At 40.2% G+C, this 27,841-nt stretch overlaps 1 protein-coding gene across 10 annotated transcripts in view; it reads right to left on the reverse strand.

The window, feature by feature from the left end:
- Positions 1–3,465: 3,465 nt before the first annotated feature.
- atp11a (ATPase phospholipid transporting 11A) overlaps positions 3,466–27,841 on the reverse strand; it is a 213,865-nt gene continuing 189,489 nt past the window's right edge. For 4 of the 10 annotated variants that reach the window (XM_069890380.1, XM_069890386.1, XM_069890384.1 and 1 more), the window contains one exon: positions 3,467–5,888. In XM_069890380.1, the coding sequence (XP_069746481.1) occupies positions 5,622–5,888 (267 nt within the window). In that variant the 3' untranslated portion in view covers positions 3,467–5,621. Of the gene's footprint in view, positions 5,889–18,696; positions 19,039–27,841 lie in introns of those variants that run through there. The other 6 variants (XM_069890379.1, XM_069890390.1, XM_069890381.1 and 3 more) reach the window with 4 other exon arrangements.

Below are 27,841 nucleotides of genomic sequence, written 5' to 3' on the forward strand. Positions count from 1 at the left end.
TGTTTGTTATAAATTTTTAAATTATCATTATGTCTGTAATCACATATTCAAAATTGCTTCCTTCTGGTAACCTCAGACTGTTTCCCAATTTGTCCTTCAAGTAGGTTTTCAGTTGGTGGTATGCAAACATTGTATCGTGAGTTATATTATATTTATTCTTCATTTGTTCAAAGGATAATAATTTATTTCCCAAAAAACAATTTTCTATTCTTTTGATCCCTTTTCTCTCCCATTCTCTGAAGGAAAGGATATCTATTGTGAAAGGGATTAGTTGATTTTGCGTCAATATTAGTTTTTGTAGTTGGTAATTTGTTTTATTCCTTTCCGCGTGAATCTTCTTCCAAATGTTGAGCAGATGACGCAATACCGGTGAATTCCCACGTTGCACCAATTTTTCATCCCATTTATATAGTATATGTTCAGGTATCTTCTCCCCTATTTTATCTAGTTCTAATCTGTTTTTTCCCTTGTTTGATAAAAATCTGATAGGTATCTTAATTGTGTGGCTCTATAATAATTCTTAAAGTTTGATAGTTGTAAGCCTCCTTGTTTGTACCATTCTGTTAATTTATCTAGTGCTATCCTTGGTTTTCCCCCTTTCCATAAGAATTTCGTTATTATTTTCTTTAGCTCCTTGAAGAATTTCTCTGTTAGGTGAATTGGTAATGACTGAAATAGGTATTGTATCCTTGGGAAAATGTTCATTTTAATACAGTTTATCCTTCCTATCAGTGTTAGTGGTGAGTCTTTCCAATGCTCTAAGTCATCTTGTAATTTTTTCATTAATGGATGATAATTTAGTTTATATAGATGGCCGAGATTTTTATTTAGCTGTATACCTTGGTATCGCATTGCTTGTGTTTGCCATCTAAATGGTGATTCTTTCTTAAACTTTGTGAAATCCACATTATTCATTGGCATTGCTTCACTTTTATTTGCGTTGATCTTGTACCGTGATACTTCCCCATATTCCTTCAATTTCCTATGTAATTCTTTTATTGATATTTCTGGTTCTGTTAAGTATATTATAATGTAATTTGCAAATAGACTGATTTTATATTCCTTCTCTTTTATTTTTATCCCTCATTTTATTTTCTGTTCTTATCAGTTCTGCTAGTGGTTCTATAGCTAACGCAAACAGTGAGGGAGATAGTGGACATCCCTGCCTTGTTGATCTGCTTAAGTTAAATTGTTTTGATATATATCCATTTACTGTCACTTTCGCCAATGGCCCCTTATATAATGCTTTAATCCAATTAATATATTTCTCTGGTAGGCTGAATTTTTGTAGTACTTTGAATAAATAATTCCATTCTACTCTGTCAAAGGCCTTCTCTGTGTCTAAAGCAACTACTACTGTTGGAGTTTTATTTCCTTCTACTGCATGAATTAAGTTAATAAATTTACAGATATTGTCCGTTGTTCGTCTTTTTTTAATAAATCCAATTTGGTCTAGACTTACTATTTTTGGTACATAGTCGGCCAATCTGTTTGCTAATAGTTTAGCTATTTTCTTATAACCTGTGTTAAGTATATATGATGCTGGTGCTAGTGGATCTTTCCCTGTCTTTGGTATTACTGTAATTATTGCTGTTTTGCATGAATCTGGTATGTTTTGTGTTTTTTCAATCTGGTTGATTATTTCCAGGAGGGGAGGAATTAATAAGTCTTTAAATGTTTTATAGAATTCTATTGGGTATCCATCCTCTCCTGGTGTTTTATTGTTCAGTAGTTTTTTTTAATATCTCCTGTAATTCTTCTATTTCAAATGGTTTTATTAATTTATTTTGCTCCTCTGTTTGTAATTTCGGTAGTTCAATTTTAGTTAGAAATTCATCCATTTTGTCTTCTTTCCATTCATTTTCAGTTTGATATAGTTGTTCATAGAATTCCCTGAAGTTTTAATTGATCTCCCTTGGATTATATGTAATTTGTTTCTCCTTTTTCCTTAATGCCATTACCATTCTTTTAGTTTGTTCTGTCTTAAGCTGCCACACTAGAATTTTGTGCATTTTTTCTCCTAGCTCATATGTCTGTTTTGTCTTCATTATGTTCTTCTCCACCTTATATGTTTGTAGTGTTTCATATTTTATTTTTTTGTCTGCCAATTCTCTTCTTTTAGTTGTATCTTCCTTTATTGCAAATTCTTTTTCTGTATTTGTTATTTCCCTTTCCAACTGTTCTGTTTCCCGATTGTAGTCCTTCTTCATCTTAGTTACATAACTTATTATTTGCCCTCTGATGAATGCTTTCATTGCGTCCCATAGTATAAACTTATCTTTCACTGATTCTGTATTTATTTCAAAATACATTTTAATTTGTCATTCAATGAATTCTCTAAAATCCTGTCTTTTAAGTAGCATGGAGTTTAATCTCCATCTATACATTCTTGGTGGGATGTCCTCTAGCTCTATTGCCAATAACAGGGGTGAGTGATCCGATAATAGTCTAGCTTTATATTCCGTTTTCCTAACTCTCCCTTGAATGTGGGCTGATAATAGGAATAGGTCTATCCTTGAGTATGTTTTGTGTCTACCCGAATAATATGAATATTCCTTTTCCTTTGGGTGTTGTTTCCTCTATATATCCAAAAGTTGCTTTTCTTGCATCGATTTAATTATAAATTTGGTTACTTTGTTCTTTCTGTTAGCTTTTTTTCCAGTTTTATACATGTTTGAGTCCAAATTAAGGTTAAAATCCCCTCCTATTAGTATGTTCCCTTGCGTATCTGCTATCTTCAAAAAGATATCTTGCATAAATTTTTGATCTTCTTCATTAGGTGAGTATACATTGAGTAAATTCCAAAACTCCAAATATATCTGACATTTTATCATTACATATCTCCCTGCTGGATCTATTATTTCCTCTTCTATTTTGATTGGTACATTTTTATTGATTAATATAGCTACTCCTCTGGCTTTTGAATTAAATGATGCTGCTGTTACATGTCCTATCCAATCTCTCTTTAATTTCTTGTGTTCCACTTCATTTAGATGTGTTTCTTGTACGAATGCTATATCAATTTTTTATTTTTTCAGTAAATTTAACAGTTTCTTCCTTTTGATTTGGTTATGTATTCCATTAATAGTTAAAGTCATATAGTTCAACATAGTCATTTCATACTTTGTTTCTCTTTCCTTTCCGTTTCGTTTCCTCATCACCACCTTCCCTTCTTATCCATTTCTGCTTTCTTTTTTTGAACACATTATAAGACAACATTTCTAAAACATAAAATATTTCCACTATTCTCATATCTAAAATTCCTTTAACCCCAATAGTCCCTCCCCTTTCTGAGTTGCCCTTTGTCCCTTGTTGGGCAACCACATCTCCCCTCTCCATTTGGATTTGCGAATCCGCTCGCAAGTGTCAACTGATTTCGCAGTGACTGTTATTCTTCCCCACCCAGCCCCCCCAGAAAAGATTTTAATCTTTATGTATAACAAAAGTCGCTCTCTTAATTCCCTCCTTACTTCCTTTCTTTCCCTTCTTAGTTCTTACTTATACTCTATTTTATATATATATATATATATATAGTTTGCTGTCATTTTTGTACTTGTTACATCTCTTCATCTCTCTGTCTGTTTTGTAGTTGTTCTGCAAATTTTCGTGCTTTTTCCGGATTCGAGAATAGTTTGCTTTGCTGCCCCTGGATAACTATTTTAAGTACCGCTGGGTATTTTAACATAAATTTATTTAATCTTTTTTCCATAGGGTCGTTTTTGCTGCACTAAACTCCTTCCTCTTCTTCAGGAGTTCAAAACTTATATCTGGATAGAAAAAAAAATTGACCCTTGTATTGGTTTTTTGTCTTCTCTTATTTTTTTTCATTGCCTTCTCCAATATATTTTCTCTTGTTGTATATCTTAGGAATTTTACTAGAATAGATCTTGGTTTTTGTTGTGGTTGTGGTTTAGGGGCTAATGTTCTGTGTGCCCTTTCTATTTCCATTTCTTCCTGTAATTCTGGTCTTCCTAGGACTCTGGGGATCCATTCTTTTATAAATTCTTTCATATTTTTGCCTTCTTCATCTTCCTTAAGGCCCACTATCTTTATATTGTTTCTTATTTTATAATTTTCCATTATATCTATCTTCTGAGCTAACAGCTCCTGTGTTTCTTTAACTTTTTTATCAGATTCTTCTAATTTCTTTAAGTCATCTACCTCCATTTCTATGGCTGTTTCTCATTCTTCCACCTTGTCTACTCTTTTTCCTATTTCTGTCATGATCATCTCTAATATATTCACTTTTTCTTTTGTACTTTTTATTCTTCTTTTTATTTCACTGAATTCTTGCGTCTGCCATTCTTTTACTGTTTCCATATATTCTTTAAAGAAAAAATATCCATGTACTTGCCCTTCCCTTCATCTTCCATTTCTCTGTGTTCTTCCTCCTCTTCTTCTGAGTCCAGGATCTGTGTCCTTCACCTCTGTCTCTTCTGATCTTCTTGTTGGGTTGTTTATTTTATTGGGTATTTTTGTTCTTCTTATTTTTATTAAAAGTGTCTTGGTGTTGGTCTTCTTCCTCTGAGTTGGTCATCTGTTGTTTCTCTGATTTCCTATTTTTATTCTCTTCCTTCTTGTTCTCGTTATTTTCTATGTTTTCCTGTTGAGAGTCTTGCTGTCGTGTTATACTTGTCTGTTTTGGCTGTGGAGATTTACTCCTCAGCTGGTCCCCCCTCCCTTCGGTGTTGTTTTTGTCTTGTGCTTCGCGCATGGATTCGCGCATGCGCAGTTGCGCACTTTTGTTTGGCTCCGTGAGCAATCTTTGTAGTCCTGAGTTCAGGGTTTCCACTGACCTCAGGGAGCGGGCTTCTCTCTTCATGGCGGGCTTCCTCGTACCGGTAAGGCCTTCACCTTCCTCTTCCGATGTCCTTCCTTCTTCTTTTCTTCCCGTTGTTTTTGGTTTTTCTTTCTTTGCTGCCATTTTCTCCACATTTTCACTTTCAATTTGTTATGGTTTTTGTGTTAGTGACTTTGATTTTTCTCTACCATTTTTTTACTTTTCTGGAGATGGCTGGAATTCCCCTACCGGCCACTACTCCATCAACGTGACTCCTCTTTTCCACCTACTGTCATTTTAATGTAACAGTACCCCAGCAATCATCGCATCCAGCAGCACTGGCTGATGTCACTGAGTTCCCTATTCCTTTGCTGGGAAAGGCTGGAACTGTGCCATTTGGCCTGGTGTTTACACAAACCAGTTACAGTCAGCGAAGAACAAAAAATAGATTGCTCGAAAAATTGCAGAGAACTTTGTTTACATAGAAAGTCAAAGTAAGCTTTATTAAAGGAGTAATATAAAGGAATGTTAATAGACACAATTCTTTCCTTTCATAAGTTCCATCTCGTCGATGATCAGTTTGCTGCGTTATAGAGCTTGAATATTGCTGGGTGACAAAGCAGGGTTCCAAGAAATACGAAAGGAGAAAAAGTTATGTAATGATTCAAGCGACACAGTACCGGACTGTGTACTTTGTAGGACCAACCAGCCCAGGCAGAATCCATAATTTCGTATTTATGTAGATTTGAAACCTCAAGAGTTGAAATGGATCTCAAATCTAATCATATTTGTCTCACTGAAACAAGAATGACTACATGGTATTCTGCAGCAATACTCACTGCTATACTGCAGTTTCCAAACCAGATCCAACAAACGTACACAGAGTATTCGAAGGACAGTGATTACCAGAATTGTCCAACACCGATTGATTATTACAACATTGATCTTCTGTCCAATATGTATGCATCACCATTCTCGCATTTGGAGGAGAGAGAGTCTTTCTTTGTTCATTCGAGTGGTGCATGTTGTTTCTGTAGATGCAACTCTGAACAGGAGCAAGTGGAGTGAATTCTGACACCGGATTCTCATTCAATTCCCTTAGGATCTCCTGCAACCAAACAAGAATAGTTGTTGGCATTTATCACTACAAACTTCATTCAAATGTTCACAGAGCAATCACTGAAGAAAACAAATGAACTGGGCTTTGCAATCAAGGCTATTCTCCCAAGCTAGGTTGCTTTATTCATCCCCTCTCACAACCATTGCAAGACTGACCAACCTCTGCCCTGTTTCCCATCCAAACTGCCCACCGATCTCCATCCCAGGTCCCACCACCAACCTACCACCCAGCATAATAATATCATTCATTCATTTGTACAAGACAATCACAGGGAAGGCTAGAAAGCTGTCGTTCATAACCAGGCCCTCATGGTCCTTTGCCATTTAAGGTTGTCCACCAAAGCCTCCTGATGTGTCCACAAAAACTGTTCAGAAGACTCCAATCAGCCACTGCAGCTAACAACAGAAGCATTTTGTCAAAGGATGAGGTTAGTAAGGAGGTGTAAATGACAAATATTCTTGGATGGTGATGTTTCATTCAAGGGAGATGGTCTTCACAGGCTGAGCCTGCATTTAATGGCCCATTCCTAATTTTTTATTGATCTCTGACAATCAATTGTCTGCACTGGTGAATGGAGAACAGTGGGATAGTGTGTGCATTTTAAGTTATTCATCCATTTTCAGGAGCCATGTCCATATCATAGGGCTCTCAAGAAGATGATGGTGAACCACTTTCTTCAACCATTAGACTCTTTCTGTTGAAAGTGCTCCCACAGTTTTGGGGTTTAGAAGTAGGAACAATGAAGGACTGGTAATACATTTCCAAGTCAGGATGACGTTCAACTATGAGGGGGCTCTGCAGGTGCTGGAGGTGCCACCTACCTGCTGCCCTGCTTATTCTTAGCAGGTCGAGCTTAATAACTGCATTGTATTTTGATACATGAACATCACTCCAGCCACTAGGCCCGAAAGGTGAAGGCAATTATTGTAATTCAAGAAGACGGATGAGGTGCCAATCAACATACTGCTTTGTTGCACATCTAATTTTTATTTTTTTTAATTTATGGATACAGTTTCAGTAACAGTAACAGACCCTTCTGGCCCACAAGCCCATGCAGCCCAAAAACACCCATGTGACCAATTAAACTGCCAACGCCATATATCTTTGGAACATGGGAGGAAACCCAAGCACCTGGAAGAAACCCATGCAGACATGGGGAGAATGTACAAACCCCTCAGATAATAATGTTACACAATGGATTCACTAACTGCTGCACTAAACATGCTGCCCTGAGAGTTGCTGGAACTGCATCGTCCAGGCAACTGCAGGATACTCCATCGGGCTCCCAACCCTTGACATGTAAATGGTGGAAAAGCAAGAGTTCGCCACAAAATACCTTGTCACTGATTTCTTCCCATATTCATAGGAATTGTGTGACTAATTCAGCTGCATGTTTGCCAATAATGTGATAGTGCCCAGTAAAGTGCCTTAGGAATGGGAAATTTATGGGCTATTTGGGGAAATGGAAGGGTTAGTTTAAGACAAGTGAAGTGTTTCCCCATATCCTGGTCACTGAACACGCTGCAATTAATGTCATGGGATCCCACTGTCTCTCCTTCTATTTCTTCTCTTTTTATTGCATTAGTTGATGGTCAGGTGGCAGTAAGGGACAGTCTCCAAAGCTGCCAAAGGTGGGAAAAGAGTTGATTCAGATTGACAATTGCTTGTTCAGTAATATTCTGTGTGCCATCTTGGCTCATAGCGAGACTTCTCCCTTTGACTGTGCCAACAATCCGGAATGGAGATAACAGCCGGATCGAGAAGTCAAGTACTGTAACATCCAGGCTGAATCTTGGAACTCTAAATTGGTGAGAAGTTGAACTCAAGAATGCAACAGGAATTTGCGTCCATGTGGATAAAGACCATTTGCTCAAATTACGCACAATGTTCAGTCACAAACCAGCTAGGCATTGGAGGTGAATGGAATCCCATTCAATTGGTCAAGATATTTAGTTGATAAGATAATGTCAGTGCATCAGCGTACAGCATCTGCTTTGTGGCACTTCACCTACTTCTTTCAATGGCTCAAAATGTACAGAGGGGATTGACATCTTCATGCGAAGTTGGAATTAAAACAAAATTGTCGACACCACATCCTGCACTTCAAAAGTGAACAGTCACTGAAATTCGAATAGAACCAGGCAGTGATGCTGCTGGACCACTCCCATCTAATATGACGTTACACAATGTCTGTCACTCCAATGAGCTGAATGAGCCTTGGATGCCACTCCTCAGTAATGAAACTGGTCAGTCAAGTGCCCACTGTTGTCCTTTTGGATCGCCTTTGGAGGTTGATCCCCCTTCATTACCAGGTGCTTAAACACTTCTTCATTGCTCTGCCTTCTTAAAGGCAGTTGTAGGAGACCACCCAAAAGTGCAGGCAACCTTCCTGAATGGTTGGCAAAAATAACCAATCCAAGCAAGGGCCTTTTTTGTTTAAACTGGAAGTGTTTTAAAGTCAAAAAGTAGAAACAAGTAACTAGTTTGTTAAAGGTTTAACAACTACCTGGAACCATCACGAATGACAGGCCTTCTTGGTAAATTCAATTTTAATAATACTGTACTTCCGGCAAAGAGAAAGAACAAAATTAAAGACAAAATTAACAGATTTTGTGTTTCTGACAATCTTCAAATTGCATCATTGCTGCTGGGACAACATGTTCAAATGCAGCAAAATCAGCATATTTAAGTGGGGCATGAAGATCTGTGGGAATCAAGGGACATTTGCTCTTGGCAATATTTGGAGTGGCACAGTTAGTTAGCACCACACCATTACAGTGACAACAACCTAGGTTTGAATTTGCAGGTGTCTGCATGGGTTTCCTCCCACATTCGGTTTATTGGTCACGTGTGTAATTGGGTGGCACAGGCTTGTGGACTTGAAGGGCCTATTACCACGCTGCATCTCCGAATTAAAAAAATCAAACATTTAAATATGTTGGCCAACAAAATTAACATCGACACTGTAAACCATAGTTGGATTATCGAAGAGCCTTCAGAACTGCGAGGAATAAATATTGCTGATGCCTCATGCTTGTCCGTATGAAATTTGCTTTGACTTTGTTGTCTACTGTAAGGTTCTTCCCCCAAAATCAAATACATTCCCTATAAACCCAATCTACGAAACAGATTCCTTCAAATGTTTCACAAGCATTTAAAGAGTGAGAGTAGGACTGGCAATGGCAGGGTGGGTCTTGGTGAAGGGAGTTTTTATTGTGTTAAAGAGAAGGAATCATACTTTGGAATACAAACTTAGAGCCACCTCACTTCCTCTTTCTTCGTGAAAGGATAGGATAAAAAGCTGGAGAGAGGAAGAATCTTATAACAGTAAACCAGAAAGAGGAATCAATTTGGGTGGAGATAAGAAACAGGGGCACAAACAGTGGCGGATGTTGTATATCAGCCCCCAAACTGTAATGGTCATACAGAACATGGAATAACCCAAGTCATAAGAGGAAGGATATTACCGTGATCATGAACTCTTCGATATGTATGTAACATGGCAAGCCTAATACCCAGTAATAATATGAAGGATGAATTCACAGAGTATCCGAGAGGTGGTTTTCCGGATCAGTAAGGCGAGGAGCCAGAAAATGAAGAGGGTATTTTAGATCTACCATTTGTATTTTATTCATTTCAGTATTTATGAGAATTTTAGGGAAAAATAAACATCATATTAAAAATGATTTAAAGTGAACAAACCAAACTTCAAAGGAGTAAATGGTAACAGACAGCACAGCATTAATCAGATAACTAGAGGTGTGTGTAAGGCAATTAAGGAACTACATGAAACAATATGGCTGTAAACCAGCAATGGATCGCTTTCAGATAAATATTGTTTGGGAATAAAGATATATTCAGTTCAGACCAAGTAATCTTGTAGGAAAAGGGTTCCATCAATGAATATCAAAATATGATAAAGCTATTGTTGAGAGAAAAAAAATACTTGAAGATGTTTAAGAATTAGAAAGCAGGAATTCTATAAAACAGGAGTGAACGATTGATAAGTCTAGGAAAACTTGGTGTGACAGAGTATTTAGAGATGGTTTGGGAGGAATTGCTAGAGCAGCTTGCACACACACATTTTAAAAACACAGAATATTTGCAGGACTTTTACAGAATGCTTTTTGCAAAGGAGCAACAAAGAATCAACATACAGCTTGCCGAGGACAGCATATGATTTTTTTTGCAGTTAGGTAGACAGAACACTTCTGCTCTCAGAGAGGGAGAAAGTGAGAGAGAAGGAGACAAGAGGAACAAGCTGGCAAACTTTGGAAGGTTGCCTGGTCAAAGGAGAAGACTTTCAGTCTGAAAGGTGACCTGAAAGAAAGAGGATCATCTGGAGAACCCTGAAGGGGGCAAGGTTCATCAGAAAGACTGATTGAGAAGGAATCAGTTGCAGATGACCTAGAAAAGGAATCTTTCTCTGAAAACCACCAAGAACCCTCCTGAATGGTAACCATTTACCCGTTAAGCACCAAAGACTGGTGAACTTTGTGAACGCTAACTTCCATGCACAGTACAAGAATTGCCTGCAACCAGTGAGATTGAACTGTGATCCAAAGAAATTTCTAAGCTTACGTACACCTGCGCTTAGTATTGGGGGGAGGATTAAGTAGGTTAAGTAAGTTTATAGTAATAAGTTAAAGTTTAATTGTGTTTTCTTTTTCAAATATAATTAAAAACTACTTTTGTTTAAGTAACCCTGTGTTGTGGTGCATATCTATTGCTGCTAGTTTTTGGGGTCCTCTGGACTCTGTAACATTGGCAAGCCAGCAAGAAACAAAACAGACTGCAAAAACAAACAGATGTGTAAAAAGGTATGTAAGCTACAAAGGGTAGAACGTGAAAGTCTATGGGCGCTGGGGTCATTGTGGAGAAATTCAGCAGGTCATGTTGCATCCACAGGAAGTATGGTAAAAGGCAACCAACGTTTTGAGCCTGGGCCCTTCGTCAAGGGTTCAGGCGTGAAACATTGGTTACCCTTTACTTACCAGAAATGCTACATGTCATGCTGAGTTTCTCCAGAATTTTTGTGTGTTTCAAAATTCGATACAATCTGAGACAGGAGAATTTGTTGGGGAATATGAAAACAAGAAGCCAAATTAAATAAAAATTATTGTTTGGCTTACAGAAAAAGGGCACTAAATAAAATGTTGATAGTGAAAGGTGACAGGTCTACAATGATGGAAGACAGCCAAGTATTTATCATAAAGCAAAATTAAAGCCGTTAAAGGTAACATATCTGCATAACCCAATAACGTGGTATCCTGAGGCTTTATAGGAAGTTAGAAGGAGATAATGATTTTCATTTTCCAAACTCGCAGATATTCAAGAAACTTTCCCATAGGTTGGGAGGCAGAAAACATTACCCTGGAGCAACTGAGTCAAAGTGAAGAATGAGAAAATAATCAGACGGAGTCGAGTCCAAGTTCAGTAAAAATCGTTTTCTCAGTCACACACAGCTTTTAAAAACCCCACACGTTCCAATTGATGTCATCGCATTGTGATGTCGTGACATCACTCAGAACCTCCCAAGCTGGTTCGATTAAGCTACCAGTGAGCTGCTACATGGCCCCCAACCCCACCCACCAAGAACCAGCAATACAACGCTAAACCTCTGGTGCCATTACTGTCTACCGCTCTTCGGCCTCCGCCTGCACCTTCGCATCGGGGGTCTTGGCAAAAGCCAATCAAGGTCAAGGTCAAGATGAGTAGGCGTTAGTCAGTCAATTGTAAATGTCTCTGGATGCCCCCCTCCCCCCCCAACGTCCAGCATACAAGAAGAACACTGTCTTCAGCACTCTGAAAGGGCCCTCATACAGCCTCTGTAAAGGTGGCCCGTGTGCCTCTCTATGCACAAACACAGAGTCCTGGAATTCCTTTGGGAAGAAGAAGGGTGTCATTGTTCCAAGCCTTGATGTGGGAACTGGGGCCAATTTCCAAGCCACTCCCACCATCTGTAAGAATTCAGTTGGTGGCATCTTCTGTCCATATGCTGCAGGCACAAACTCCCCAGGTAAAATGTGCAGGTCTCCATCAACCAACTCTGCCAATGAGGAGTTAAGATCCTCTTTGGGTGCCGTTCTTATTCCCAGGAGGATCCAGGGCGGCTCGTCTGCCAAAATATGTCCCTGGAAGAAGGCCATCAGTGTTGCCTTCATGTGCCTTCAGAACCTCTTCACCAGGCCGTTCGACTATGGGTGGTAGGCTGCTGTGTGGTGGAGCTACATTCCTAGCAGTCACGACAAAATGTCATGTGGAGGTAAACTGTGGGATTCTGTCAGAATCGCCTCTGACCACCTAGTGAATCTATCGATGACAGTTAACAAGTATCTAGATAGTTATGACACCGGAAGTGGGCTGACAATTTGGACATGCACATGGTCGAATCTGTGGTGTGGAGGCTGGAAAGGCTGAAGCGGTGCCTTTGCACTTTTCCAGGTTGGCTGTCCATGCACATCTTTGCCCAATACGTGACCTGCTTTTTGTGTCCAACCAATACAAACTTGTTGGCTATCAGGCGGAACATCGTTTAAATGGAGGGGTTTGGACAGTTTGTGAATGACATCGAAAATGCAATGTCTCCACACAGCAGGAGACAATAGGGTGAGGCTGACAAGTGGAAACATCACACAGGAGAGTGGTACTTTGCTGCTCAATGGCTGCATCTTTGAGTTGCAGGCTCGTGACAGCAGTTCCATAAGCTGAGAGTTCGTTGCCCTGGTGCTGAGCGCCATGTAGTCTACATCCGGAGAGAGGGGATGTACTGCTTGAACAAAGGAGCGGGACAGGGCGTCAGCCACATTACTTTGTGATATGTTAATCATGGTTGAAAACTCAGATTCGCAAGATAGGTGGCATTGCTGGTGAGCTGACCAGGGATCTGAAGCCTTGGCGAAGGCGAAAGTTAGCAGTTTGTGGTCAGTAAAAACTGTGAAATCCCTGCCTTCCAAAAAATTAGCGAAAGTGTCTGACTGCTAGGTACAGCACCAGCGGTTCTCTATTGAATATGCTGTATTTCATTTCTGGATGGCGGAGATGCCTACTGAAAAATGCTAATGGGTTCCATTGTCCATCAGTATACTATTCCAAAATGCTACTGTCATGTCAGATGGGTCTAGCACTAAGCCACTTGGTGCATCCATTTGTGGATGGACCAGCAATGTTGCCTTTGGTCAGCTGGAATACTACTATTGTCTCCTTTGTCCACTAGAGTTCTTTGGCATCACTGGACAGGAGGTCAAAGAAAGGTTTCATAATATGAGCTGTAGAGGGTAGAAAGCAGCGATAGAAATTGACTATCCCCACAAATTCCTGGAGTCCTTTGATGGTTATCAGGCCTCGTGAATTTGAGGATGGCTTCCATCTTGCTAGGGAATGGAACAACACCCCGGCCACTGATATGCTGTCCCAACAACTCGATGGAGAACTGCCCGAATTTGCACTTGGTAGGGTTTGAAGTTAGCCTGAACTCCTGTAGGTGGTGACAAATGCAACAGGTCTCTTTGTGGGAGTGGCTGGTGACAAGTATATGAAAAGAAAGTCCATGCCACGCCCAATTGCATCCATTAGTTGCTGGAATGTTTGTGCAGCATTTTTGAGACCAAAAGCATTCTCAAAAATTCGAAGAGGTTGAACAGTGTTACTCGGCATTCTTGGGCACATCCTCTGGGTTTACAGGTACCCACTCACCAAGTCAATTTTAGAAAATATCCTGGCCCCATGAAGATTAGCTGTAAAGTCCTGTATATATGGGGCACAGGGTACCGGTCTGCAGTGGTAGCATCATTAAGATGCCTGTAATCCACGCAAGGTCTCCAGCCTCCCGTGGCTTTGTGCACCATATGTGCTGGGGAAGCCTTTGGGCTATCAGATCCAAGTATGATTCCAAGTTCCTCCATTTAGTGGAACTCTTGTTTTGCAAGCCACACTTGTCAGGCAGCAGGTGTTGGGCTCGGGCATGTAGAGGAGGTCCTTGGGTAAGGATGTGGTGTGCAATGCCATGTTTGGGTGTGGCAGCGTAGAACTGTGGAGTGACAATATCTGGAAACTCCACAAGAAATTTGGTGAACTTTTTGTTTGAGTACTCTACTAGGTGCAGGGTGGGTGGTTTGGCTTTTCCAAGGTGGAAAGTCTGGAACGTTGTGGTGTTCACCATTCGGCGCTCTTTTAAGTCCACAATCAGTGAGTGGGGTCTGAGGAAGTCAGCACCCAGCAACGGCCGGGACAACAAGAATAAACTTCCCTGTGAAATTATTGTCACCAAATTTCAGAAGTATAATCCATGTGCCTTATGTATGAACTGTTACCTTATGTTACTCACCTCAGTGAGAGCTGGACCTCTGCTCCTGGTACAAGTGTCAAAGCCCGAAGGAGGAAGGACACTAACCTCGACTATAAATTTGCACTGGGAGAGTTCATCCCAGACATAGACTAGGCTGTTATGGTGGCCAGCCACCATAGCTATTGTCATGAAGTCATGCTTGTTCGGGGGAACATGCACCCTCATCACCAGCACTCGTTGAGCCTGGGCCTTTGGGTGTGACATAGCACTAACTTCTGTGGGCCTTGTACCTTGTTGTTTCACACGCCACAGAATGTCTCTAAGGGCATTCTGCACTGATCGAAGGTTATTAAAATCCTCGACAGCCAATGTGCGGCGTATGTCTTCTGGTAAATGTTCTAAAAACTGCTTGAAGAGCAAGGCCCATGGCCATCTCCCATGGGGTGCAGTCCCACAGGCCGTCAATATGGAGGAACATTGCAGGTGACTCCGGAGCAGAAGGACTTTTAGGGCTTCATACTTGCTGAGAGCTGGTGGGTCCAGAAGGAAATCCACTATTTGATTGGCTGTATCTGGGTCGAGGTCGGTTACCATGTGATAATAGTTGGTGGCATCCACTTCAATCTTGCGAATGTGGAAGTGCGCTTCAGCCTGTCCAAACCAAACTTCAGGCTGAGTGGTCCAAAAGACAGGCAGTTTGAGTGAAACCGCTGCATTGTCCATATTGGGTCCAAAATCCATTTGGGCCTGTCAGGGTCACCAATGTAGCAACTGGGTCGCAGTGCGAAACGAAGAATGAGAAACTGATCAGATGTTGTCAAGTAAAAGTTCCATAAAAGTCGTTTACTCAAATTGTCACACACAGCTTTTTTAAAACCCCGCACATTCCAAATGACGTCATGACATCACTCGGAAGCTCCCAAGCCAGTTCAATTAAGCTTCCGGTGAGCCGCTACAACCACACTATTTCTAGGAGGGTGGTGGAGAAAATCGTGGAATTATAAACACTACCAAACATGGATACATGCTGGCATTTCTAACGAAGGAGGAGAAACCAGGTAGAACTTAGAAAATAGTTATAGAATTGGATTCATGGAATCGAAAAGGACCCTCATCCCCTGGCCACAACCTTCCCTCACTGCCACCTTCGGGAAGAAGGTACAGAAGCCTGAAGACCAACATCTTTAGGTACAAGAACAGTTTCTTTCCAACAGCTATCGGGCTCTTGAATGTCTCCTTGTTGCACACATCAGGGACTGCACCCAACACCACAAAAGGACTGTCTGCTCAATTGCAAAGCCAGTTATTTTACTTGCAATATGATAACTATAAATATTTATTATCCATCCTTCTTGTATTTATTGCCTTTTTAAATTAAATTTCGTGTATACTAATGTGGTTGTTTTTATAGTTATTTTGTAGTTTTATTAATTTTAATTACCTGTTTGGCTGCAGCAAGAATTTAGGCACAAATGCACATTGAACAATGTACATGTCAATCAGCTCCATCTTAAATTATGTTTGACAAATCTGTTCAAGTTTTGAGGCTACATCTAGCAGAACAGAGAAGTGATGTGGATTTGCAGAAGGAAAATTATCAAACAATTTCGAGTTCATGGTCTTGGCTCAGATTGTGGATCGGTTATTGAACCAGAAATAGATTGGGAATAAAGAAGTCAGTTCGACATTGGATGGCTGTGAGCAGTGGGAGTACTGCACGGATTGATGTTGGAGCTCCAGGTTTTGATTTGCTGCAGCCCACAGCAATGTTCTGGATGATTCAAGTTTGCCAGTGGGTGACAGCGTGATCGGTGGGGCAAAAAAAATGTCAGAAGCTTCAAAAGGTGAAGTGAATATGAAGACAGCAGATGGAACAGTTTTTTTTTAATTTTTTTGAGATATATAGCATGATAAGAAGCTCCTTCTGGCTTACATGCCTGCATTGCACAAATGCACCCACACCACAAATTAACCCACAAATTTCATAAATCTGGAATGCCGGGGTGGGGGAGGAAACCGTAACACTCAGGGGAAACCCTCATGGTCAAGGAGAGAATGTACAAATTCCTTTCAGACAGCGGTGAATGTGAACTTGGGCTGCAGGTGCTTTACAGCATTGTGTTAACCACTCCGCTAACCATGGCATTTAGATGGGGAAAAAATGTTAGTTTTTCTATTTTTTCTTCTGAAGATAATGACCTGAGCATTTTCCTTTAAAAGACCAGGGGGGGGGGGGGGTGGAGTGTGGCCCATGCAAAGGATCTAGCCAGATGTGGGTCAGAAGAGCTCTGCATTAAGGGTGATTAAAAAGATGATTCCAAGTTATCAGATTAAACTTTTTATGCTAAAAGTAGAAAGTGGCGGGTAAAAAAAAAATAAGACCCTAAAATCTAAGGTTGAAGAAGTTAAAAAGTTGATGAGATCGTTGACAGCAAGTCCACAAGGGAGTGGTGAAGAAGGTGCTGCCATGACGTTGGAGCAGGCTCGCATAGACTGGGTGGGGGGGGTGGTGGGTCATCACCTGATCTGCAAAGGTTGCTGGAAACAATGGAGACATTGAGTGGATGATTATCTAATGTGGAACGGTGTAGTGAGAGAGGTATCAGACAAAATATCGGTGATGGTGACAGCACTCGAAAACCTGATGACTCGGGTAGGCCAGGTCAAAAATGATCTGATAATGGCTCAAGTAAAACTGAAGGCCCTGGAAGAAAATGCAATGGCAGTAATTGCTGCTGGATAAAATTGATCATATGGAGAATTTCAGAAGAAGGGATAATGACTGGATCGTCAGGATAAAAGAAGGAACTGAAGGAAGGAGCTGGTGGGGTTCTTTGACGAATGGATCCCACGAGTATTGGGAACAGGAAGGTTGAAAAAAACTTGCTTGTGGAGAGAGCCCGCTGGACCTTCGGCCCTAGAAAGCTAGATGATCAAAGACCATGACCGATCCTAGTAAAAACACAAAATGCTGGAGAAGCTCAGCAGGTCAAACAGTGTCCTTTATGTAGCAAAGGCAAAGATACAAAACTGACGTTTCGGGCTTGAGCCCTTCATCAAAGTGTGGGAAATTTCTGGCAAGCGTGAGAACAAAAGAGAAGGGGGGAGTGTGGCAAAGGCAGGAGATGATAGGTGGAGAAAGGAGAGCAGGGACAGCAGCGATGAGGGGGAGGGGGAATAGCAGGGCTGGGTGTGTGAAAGAACTGGACTGTAAAAAGGGGGAGGGGAGAAAGGCAAGCAGGTTTAATGGAAAGCAGTAAAAATAGGGTGTTCCTCCAAACAGTGGGTGATCAGGGCGGAACAGTACACTGGTCCTGGTAAGATTTCTGAGCTACCAGGATAGGAAGGCAATGTTAAGAGCAGCAGTCAAATATGCCATGGCCCAGTCAAGTTGGAGGGTGGAAAAGTGCTGTTTTTTTCAAGACCTTAGTGCGAACTTAGTTAAACAAAGAAAGTACGTTGTCAAGTGTCAAAGTACTCTATGTTATGCCCAGCAACATTGAGAATCGATGTGCTGGAGGGACCTCAAAGATTCTGTAAATCTCCTGAGGAGGTAGTGTGACAAGAGATAAATTAGGGCAGTTTTATTTAGTGTAGGTCACATACAAACATTTCAAAACAGATCTCATTTAAAATACTGGAGCTCTGCTCAAGTCAGACAGGTCAGCTCCATGTGCTTTTGCAAAAACTTTGAAGAGTGCCCCAGAGACTACACTAATGGATTGTTGTTTTGAAATGCAACAGGTGAAAGATCTGGGAGGAATAGGTTCAGAGCCGCAGGTTTTCTGGGAGTGTTATTTGCTGTTCTAGGAGGGTCATGTGGTTTTTTCAAACAGGAAGGGAGTCAAACAGGTTTTTCTCTGAGAGAGATAGAGAGAGACAAGTTCTGCGGTGCTACATTCAGCAGCAGCAGCTGGGACTGGAACAGGACAAGCTGGCAAGCTTGTGGAAAAACCTCATTTTGAAGATGGGTTGTGAGTGCTTAGTTCAACCTGGTCAAATCCCCTGTGGTTCATACAAGAGGAGAGGACTGGCTGCCGAATATTTCACTTGAAATAAGGAAACATAAAGAAACTCTGTGGTGACTTGAAAGAAAGAGGTTATCATCTGGAAAACCCTGATGGGGCAAGTTTCTTTGGCAAGATACAGAAGTGGCTGATTAAAAGGAATCAGTTATGGGTGTTCAGCAAACAACAAATCTCTCTCTGAAAACCGACCAGAACCTTCCTGAACGGTAACCATTTACCTTTCAAGCACCAAAGCCTGGTGAAATTCCTAAATGTTAAATTCTGTGCATAGTATAAGAATTGCCTGCAACCAATAAACTTGGAGGAGTGAGAAGTGAGATTGGACTGTGAATCAAATAACTTCTCTGAACTTGTACACATTATATACACATGCGCTTAGAATTAGAAGGGGGTTAAGTTAGGTGTAGAGCACGTCGAAAGAACCAAAGACTTGTTGATCCAAACCAAGGCTTTTATTAACTAAAAGACTGGAGCATATCACAAGTAGGTCGACCAGTCCAGAATGACCTGGTCTGGCTAGGAGCAATCCTTTAAGACCTGCCAGTAGGTGTGGCTACACTCTCAACCAATCACAGTCATCCCTCACTAAAATCTGTACATATACACATTGGTGATAGAATCTGTACTATCACAGGTTAGTTAATAGTGGTAAGTTAAAGTGTGATTCTGTTTTCATGTTTAAAGATAATTAAAAGCAACTTTTGTTCAAGTCAGCATTTGTCTTGGTGAATATCTATTGCCGCTGTGTTTTGGGGTCCTCTAGGCTCGTAACAGTAGAGATATATACAGTACAATGACTATAAGGGGGACCTCAGAATGGATTCTAGAAAGAACAATAAAAAGATAAATTTAACTGTGAATTCAAAAATCTGGGTAAAACAAGAGTTATATTTTGAATCGTCTTTTATTGGTTAATTAAAGTAGTATTGAAATGTACAAGGAGAGTGTGGGAAAGGGTGAATACCCCGATTTAAGGGGCTTAATGGTGCTGGAGAAGAAGAGTTTTGTGAAATGTCGCTGAAGTTCAGAGGAAGGGATTTTTCTTAGGTAGCACTGTGGGCTTCCAGGGTTTCTTGTTTATGCCACCGTCAGTTCAGTGGCATCACGAGTTTTTTAAAAAGGGAAAAAAAATCACTGTATTGCCTGAATAATCAGAAGGGTCCATATGGTAGAGCTAGATATGAATATCTATGAATATGAATATGAGTAAAACATTAAAATTTATTAGTTATAATGTTTACTGTTTAAATGAACCCATAAAGAAGTAGTCTTGGCACACCTGAAAAAATTAAAGGTGGACATAGTTTTCCTACAGGAAACACACCTTACAAAACTGGAGGATAATAAATTAAAAATGGAATGGGTAGGAAAAGTCATTTCGTCTTCTTTAAATTTCAAAGCAAGGGGGGAGATAGCAATTTTAATTAACAAAAATATATTGGTATTGGTTGAGGACACATCCATTGATTGAGCAGGAAAGTTTGTAATGGCACTTTGTCAGATAGATGCAGAATCCTGGATGCTTTTGAATATTTATGCTCCAAATTTTAATGATGAATCCTTCATGCAGAATGTCTTCTTAAATACAGTGGAAGGAAGACAAAATGTATTGGTTGGGGAAGATTTTAATTTTTGCTTGGATCCCATCCTTGATAAATCAGCGAAGACTGTGACCGAAGCAAAAGGTGCAAAAGTTACTTTATCTTTTATGAAGGATTTAAATGTGATAGATGTATGGAGACAGCCACACCCCAGGGCGAGAGATTATTCATTCTACTCAAAGCTTTACGACTTGTACGAGAATTGATTTTTAAAAAAATGTCTGGAAAACTGAGTGGTTGAAATAGAGTATCTGACTAGACTGCAATCTGATCATGCACAACAGACTCTAACGATAATGATTCCAGAAAAAGTGTTCACAGATGGTGTCGTAATTCTAAACTGTTGAAAAGAGATTTCTGTAATTTTATGAGGGGACAAATAGAAATGTTTTGTGAAACAAATTGCCCCTCTACTAATGATAGTTTTTTTTTTAAATATGGGACACACTCAAGGCTTGGTTAAAGGGACAGATAATTTCATATTCTAAAAAAAACACTTGGCTGCAGTTAATGGTCTGGAGAAAGAAATAACAGAGCTGCAGAAAGAGTACCAGATATTGGGTTCAAAAGATAAATATCAGATCCTGAAAAATAAAAAGTGAAATATAATACATTACAAATAAAATAAAATAGAAATGGTTATTTAAAAAATCATAACAGAAATAATAAGAATTGGGAGATTGAGCGCATAAAGATCTGTTGTAGCAATTAAAAGTGGAAGAGACATCAAGGATGATTAATGCAATCCAAACAGAGGCTGATAATTGCTTTCAGATTATATATGAATTTAACAACACTTTTAAACAATATACAAAACTGTACAAATCAGAATTGCCATTGAGATAGATGAATTTCTCTCAGCGATTGAATTGTCAAAATTGGAAAATAAAGATCAGATGGAATTAGATGCCCACTTTACGAGAGAAGAGATTGAAAAAGCCTTGAATACATTATGGGCAAATAAATTACTGGGGGAACCTCATCCATGATTCACCACATCCGTGTTTTTTTGCCCGAGTCTTACAGACAATTTAAATATTTTTTGATGTCTCTTATCATGGATGTGGAAAGTCAGACAGCAGAGACTCACTCTCCCAGAATACTTTTCAACAGCTATCATCATGTTGCCACCAAAAATGAAGAGAGACCTTTTAAACATAGGCCTATTGCTTTATTAAATGCAGATTACAAGATTCTGGCTAAAACACTAGGTAATAGATTAGGGCACTATTGACCTAAATTGATAAATCTGGATCAGGTAGATTTCATTCCAAAAAAAAAGGCACTCCGAATAATTTGGGCAGATTATTCAATATAATTCATCTGGCTAAGTCTAAAGAGGACCTGAGTTTAACTGTATCGTTGGATGCATAAAAGGCATTTGCTCGGTTAAAGTGGCCATTTCTATTCAAAGTATTAGAAAAGTTTGGAATGGACTGAACATTTATTGACTAGATAAAAAACCTTTTATCATAAGCCACAGGCCAAAATTATAACTAATGGTCAGAAGTTATTGATGTTTCCTTTGAGTAGATCCAGCAGGCAGGGGCGCCAACTGTCTCCAGGTCTCTCTGTATTGGGGATTGAACCATTAGCAGAGATTATAAGAAGGGATCCAGACATAAAGTGATTCAGTTGACCACAAAGAGCATAAAATTAATCTCTTTGCAGACGATGTGCCTTTGGCCAAACTACAGACCACACTGGAGTTTCTGGTTATAAAATTAATTTGGAAAAAAGCTAAATTATGCCATTAACAAATTTTGATTATGAAAGTTACCAAAGAGGAAGTTGGTTTAAAAGGAAATTGGAAGGAATTAAATATTTAGATAATAACTCACAAAATTTGTACAGACTTAACTATCTCCCTATGCTTGGAAAGATAGAAGACGATCTATAAAGATGGAAGAATTTGCCTCTACTTTAGTTGGGATGGTTGATTGTGTGAAAATGAAAGTGATGCCGAGACTGCAACATCCCTTCCAGTCGTTGCTTATTCCTTTGCCTCAGATTTTAAAAAAGATTCTCAATGATCATATAAAACAATTTATTTGCAATAATAAAGTGCTTAGGATCTCCATGGAGAAACTGACATGGGTCCCAAAATCCCTCATGGACCCATACAGTGAAGGAGGGGGCAGCGAAGGATTTTACTTAGAAATGGAATGTAAAATTAATAACAAAAATGGATAGCTCCATTTTAATACATATGATTAAAATTATGCATGAGATTAATTAATGTATTGGGAAAAAATGGGGATATCACCAAAAGCACCACTGTGCCAGAATGAATTATTGCCCAAAAATTTGGTTAATAAAATTCTAAATATTTGGTATGAGAAATAAATTAGGCACATTGAAGATCATTACGAGGAAGTACTATTTATGTCCTTTCAGCAATTAAAGCAGAAATCTGATTTGTTGAATGGAACCTTCCACTGCTTTCTTCAATTATAGTCCTTCTTGCGAGAAAGATGGGAGTCCACAATGGGCCTGCCTTCAAGTAATGAAGTGGAAGGGATGCTTTGGCTAGGAAATCCACCCAAATGTCTAACTAGGATGGATTTTATTCTCCAAGGCAAAAGTGCTAAGATGGGTCGAGAAAGAGGTGGGAGTCGGACCTGGGTGTAATAATGGCAGAGGGTGTTATCCTGAGTGGTGTTTGGATAGTATGACATCAGTGATCAAACTGAGATATGGAATGGTTCAATACAATTTTTTTTACATTAATTTTATCTCACACCATACAAGCTACAAATTAAAATTGGAATTATCTGAAATGTGTGGCACTAAAATTAGAACATTTTTACATTCTACCTGGTCGTGTGCAAAGGTCGTGCATGATATCACTAAAACACTAACAAAAGTAACAGGAGTGACCTTCCCATATGACCCAGAGCTATACCTTCTGGGCAACCTTATAGACGCGAGCTGCAAACTGACTAAATTTCAAATTTGCTTTGTTAAAGTAACTCTGGCTGAGGCCAAGAAGTGTATAGCAATTGCTTGGAAATCACTTTCCACTCCTTATTGATTGATGGGCCACAGAGTTACATAATTGTATACCCATGGAGAAAATTACTTATCACTTAAAGAATAAATACAATACATTTATTAAGATATGGCAACCATTCTTGGATTTTGTAGGGGTCAAATTATAAATTTGACCCTTCAATATACGTAATGATGTGATATCCCTGAAAAAGAATCATGAAAAATGAGAGCTCTGACAGTATGTGAAATTATATTTTTGTATTCGTGGGAGGGGGGAAAATTTATAAATATTTTATATACTTGATGCGTATAAAAGTTTCAAGATTGTGTGCATATATTTATGGAAAATGAAAAATAAAATATTTTTAAAAATGAGGTTGCAAGATAATTGGGTAATCTTTTTTGGGAATTACTAAAAGGAAAGACTTCTTGTAGAGCAAAGAATTAGGCAGATAAATGTCCTTTACTGCAAAAGAGTTTGAATGCAGAAAGCAAGACAACTTGTTACAATTTGTCTGGAGCTGAAAATCAAACTGCTGGAGGATGTTAGCTAAGCGAGCAGCATCTCTGGGGACAAGAAATTGTTGATGGAGCAAGTTGAGAGTCTGGATCAGGACTGAGAGTAGAGAGGGAAGGTAGCTAGTGCCAAAGGAGAGGGGTGAGACAGGACCCAGTAGAACACAATGGTACATGATCAGCTCATGATGCTGTGCCGACTCCACTGTCAATCTAACCCTTTCCTACCTCAGAGCCCATAAGCCTCAATTTTCCATGCACCTATGTACTAGTGATTTAAATTTCCCTATTTTACCCATAGGTGGACTGAAGGGTGAAGGATGACGGACAAGTGGAGCTTGGATGGTGGAGGTTTGTGGTGTTGGCCAGATTTGGGGGGGGGGGGGGGAAGTGGGTAAACAGAATTAAAAAATCAAGATAGAACCTGGTGAGGGAGGAGGTGAAGGTGGCTGCTGGAAGATGATAAGCAGGAGTATCAAGGTTCCCAGTGCTGAAATCTGATCAGGAGAAGTATTAAGGGAGAGGTGAGGGCAGATGGAATCAAATGAGAGAACACTGAGGATGAAATACATGTGTAGTAGTGGATAGAACCAGGGGAAGGAATGAATCAATGATGGGGGGGTTGCTGGATGGGAGATTTGGGAAAGGGAATAAAATTAGGAGGACTGGAAATGAACAGGAAGAAGAGTTCAAAGTGAATTTAGGATGCAAGGATTACCCAAGGTTTGAACCACTGTGGATTGTCCAGCAAAATAGAAGGGGGTGTTGTACGAATTTGCATCAGACATCACGGTGTCAGTGAGAATGCAGAGGATGGGTGTCGAAGGAAGAATGGGGAGTGATGTTGAAATGGCATGCAGCCTGGGATAGCCATTCAGTCAGAGCACAGCTCCATAGAACATTAAAGAAGAGAAACAGACCCTTAAACCTATCTTGACTGAGCCAAATTATTATCCTGCCAGGTCCCATTGACCTACACATGAACTACAGCCCTCCATGCCCCTCCCATACATGCACCTGCTCTCTACCACCTTTCCTGGCAGCTTTCTCCACAGTCTCACCATCCTCTGGGTAAAGAAATCCAAAGGAGGATGTCCTGGATGCAGAGGCTAATGGGGTGAAAGGTGAATATTTAGGGAACACCATCTCTTCTTCTTGATCAAAAAACAACCAACTGAAGGAACCTAGTGGGTCAAGGAGCAGAAGCATGATAAAAATAAATAGACATTTCGAGACAGAATCCTTAATCAAGATCGTTCACATTTTTGCTCCAGATTCCACATCTGTAATCTCTTACGTCTCCACCATCTCTCTTCAATTTGCAGCAAATGGGGGCAAGAGGAGAAGTCTGGGAAATGTATGACAGATCTCCCATAGTCTCAGAGGAAGTGAGGCCACATTTTCTAAAAAAAGAATGAGATCTATAAAAGGCAGAGAAGTATTTGAAATGGGCCCAAGTGAACTTGAGTGAACTTGAAGGTCAGAGCAAGTTGAAGTGTCGGACATGGAGCAGTGAGAGAGTGGTAGCAGAGAATGTTTAGAACAAGAACTCAGGTACAGCTGGGACACACCCACTTTTGTCCAATTTCCCATCAAAACTCATTCTATTTAAGCTGGACAACAACCTTCTGGGTCAGCCCACCATAAGGAATCTTGTCAAATGTCTTTCTAAGGTCCATGTAGACAACATACACTGCCTACCCTAATCAATGGCCTTTATCACCTGCTCCAAAACTCCATCATATTGGTAAGACATGACCTACCCTTCACAAAACCATGTTGACTGTCTCTAACCTGATCACATCTTCCCAAATGTGCATAAATTCTATCCCTAAGTATTCTCTCCAAAAATTTCATTATCACTGATGTGAGGGTTTCACCAGCCTACAATTTTGTGGATCATCCATTTTACTCTTATTGAACAAAGGTATAACATCAGCCATTCTCAAGTCCTATGTTACCAGCGAAGATGCAAATACCTTTGTCGAGGCTCCAGCAATCTCTTCACTTCCCTCTTTCAATAACCTGGGATGCATCTCAACACACCCATGACTCTTATCCACCTTTCTGTTCTTAAAAGACTCAGCATCAACTTTTCTTTTTAAATCTGAAAATGCCCCAACACGAACATTCGCCACACTATGCTCTCTATCCTCCCCATTTTTCTCCTTGGTAAATACAGATGCAATACTAATTTAGTCCCTTATCAACTTCCTGAGACCATGAATAAACTTCCTGTTTGTCCTCAAGTCGTCTTATTCTCTCACTTGTTATCCTCTTGATTTTAAAAGTATAAAATGCCTTGGGATTCCCTTTAATCCTGGTTGCCAAGACTATTTCATGACCTTTATGGTGATCCCTGGAATTGCATGCATGTACGTAGTAGCTCCCTGCCAGCTGGTATGGAGGACCGGTGCTATAGGCTGACTAGGGGGAAGTAGCCCCCTTGCTTGCACTTGTTCCTGTCCATTGCTCTCAGCTCAGATTGGGACTAGCCTCGTAGATGGCTAACACTGCCATGTCCTTGCTAATAAAAGCCTATGTCATTCGCATAACTCCTGTCTTGTGAGTTATTGACTGCGGTTCAACTTTTTTGGCCTTCCTTATACCCTGCTTGAGCTCTTTCTGCAATCTTTACATTCCTCCAGAGCCCTGCTGATTGTAGCTTCTTGAAACTTACATATGCCTCCTTTTTCATTTTGGCGAAGTTCTCGGCCTCTCATCATCCAAGGTTTACTCACCTTGCCTTCCTTCACACTGGAAAGTGTTGGCCCTGGGCTCGGATTAATTGGTCACGGAATAATTCCCACACATTAGTTGTGGATTTGCTCTCAGTGCACTTCAGCAGCTCCTGTCTAATCATGTCATAGTCCACCCTCTGCCAGGTCAGTACTTTTCTACAAGGCCCAAGCTTATCCTTGTCCATAACGATCTTAAAACTCGAGCAAGAGTAATCATACTCCCTAAGTGCTCTCCCACTGCAACTCTAATTAACTGGCCATTTCCCAATACAAAGTCTATCATACCCCCTTCCCGGGTTGGGCTGTCTACATGCTACTTCAAGAAACCCTCCTGGACACATCTGACATATTCTGCCTCATCTAAGCCTCTGGCACTAAGAATGTCCCAGTCATTATTGAGGAAAAAGAATTATTCAAAAATGGATCAAGCACAAGGACTAGGATTGGCTGTTTATAATTTAGTCCTTGTGTTTTTATGAAATTTCATTCAAAGTTGTGAAATGCTTGAAGCTGTCATTAAAGAAGAAATAGCAAGGCATCTGAAGCCAAATGGATCCATCAGACAGACATGGCTTGGATTCAGCAAAGGCAGGTCCTAATTTGGTGAACTTACTGGAGTCTTCTGAGGATAGAATGAGTGCAGTAGATATAGGGGAGCAGATGGATGCTGTTTACTTGGATTTCTAGAAGGCATTCAGTAAGGTGCTGTACAAAAGACTTGTACACAAGATAATGATGCATAGAGTTGGGGGTGATGTATCAACATGGATAGAGGATTGGTTAACCAATAGAAAGAAAGAGTTGAAACAGAGGGGTGTGTTTATGGTTGGCAATCAGTGTGAACGGGGTGCTGCGTGGGTTGGTGCTGGGCCCATAAACGTTCATGATGTACATTAATGATCTGCAAGAGTGGACAGAGTGTAGTGTATGTAAGTTGGCTGATGACACTAAATTGAGTGGAAAAGCAAATTATGTAGAGGATACCAACAGGGAGAAAAAGGTAGGTTAAGTGAGTGGGAAAGGGTCTAGCAGATGGAGTACAATGTTGGTAATCCACTTTGGAAGGAAAAATGGAAGAGCAGATTATTATTTATCATGGCAAGTGATTGCAGCGTGCCACCAAGCAGAAGGACCTGGGAGTGCTTGTGCATGAATTGCAAAATGTCAGTTTGCAGGCTACCAAGGAGGCAAATGGATTGCTGGCTTTCATTGCTAGAGGGATGGAAATTAGGAGCAGGGAAATTATGCTACAACTGTACAAGGTACTGTTGAGGCCACATCTGATCTCCTTATTTGAGGAAGGATGAACTGGCTTTGGAGATGATCCAGAGGAGGTTCACCAGGTTATTCCAGAGATAGCGGGGGGGGGGGGGGGGGGGTTAGTCTATGAGGATATATCAAGTCGTCTGAGACAGTACTTGCTTGAATTTAGAAGAATGAGAGGGGATATTATAGAAACATAAAATTATGAAAGGCATAGATAAGTGATAGGTAAATTGTTCCCATTGATGGGGGAAGACTAGAACTAGAGGACATAGCCTCAAGATCCAGGGATGAAGATGAGGAGGAACTACTTTTCCCAGAAGGTGGTGAATCTATGGAATTCACTGACCATTGAAGCAGTGGAGGTGACCTCAATGAATATACTTAAGATGAGGTTTGATAGATTTTTACAAAGTTGGGGAATTAAGGGATATGGGGAAAAAACAGGTAGGTGAAGATGAGCCTATCATCAGATCAGCCATGATCTCATTGAATGGCAGAGCAGGCTTGA

This window comes from Narcine bancroftii, chromosome 7, assembly GCF_036971445.1.
Source record: "Narcine bancroftii isolate sNarBan1 chromosome 7, sNarBan1.hap1, whole genome shotgun sequence".
In the NCBI taxonomy this organism is placed as follows: Eukaryota; Metazoa; Chordata; class Chondrichthyes; order Torpediniformes; family Narcinidae; genus Narcine; species Narcine bancroftii.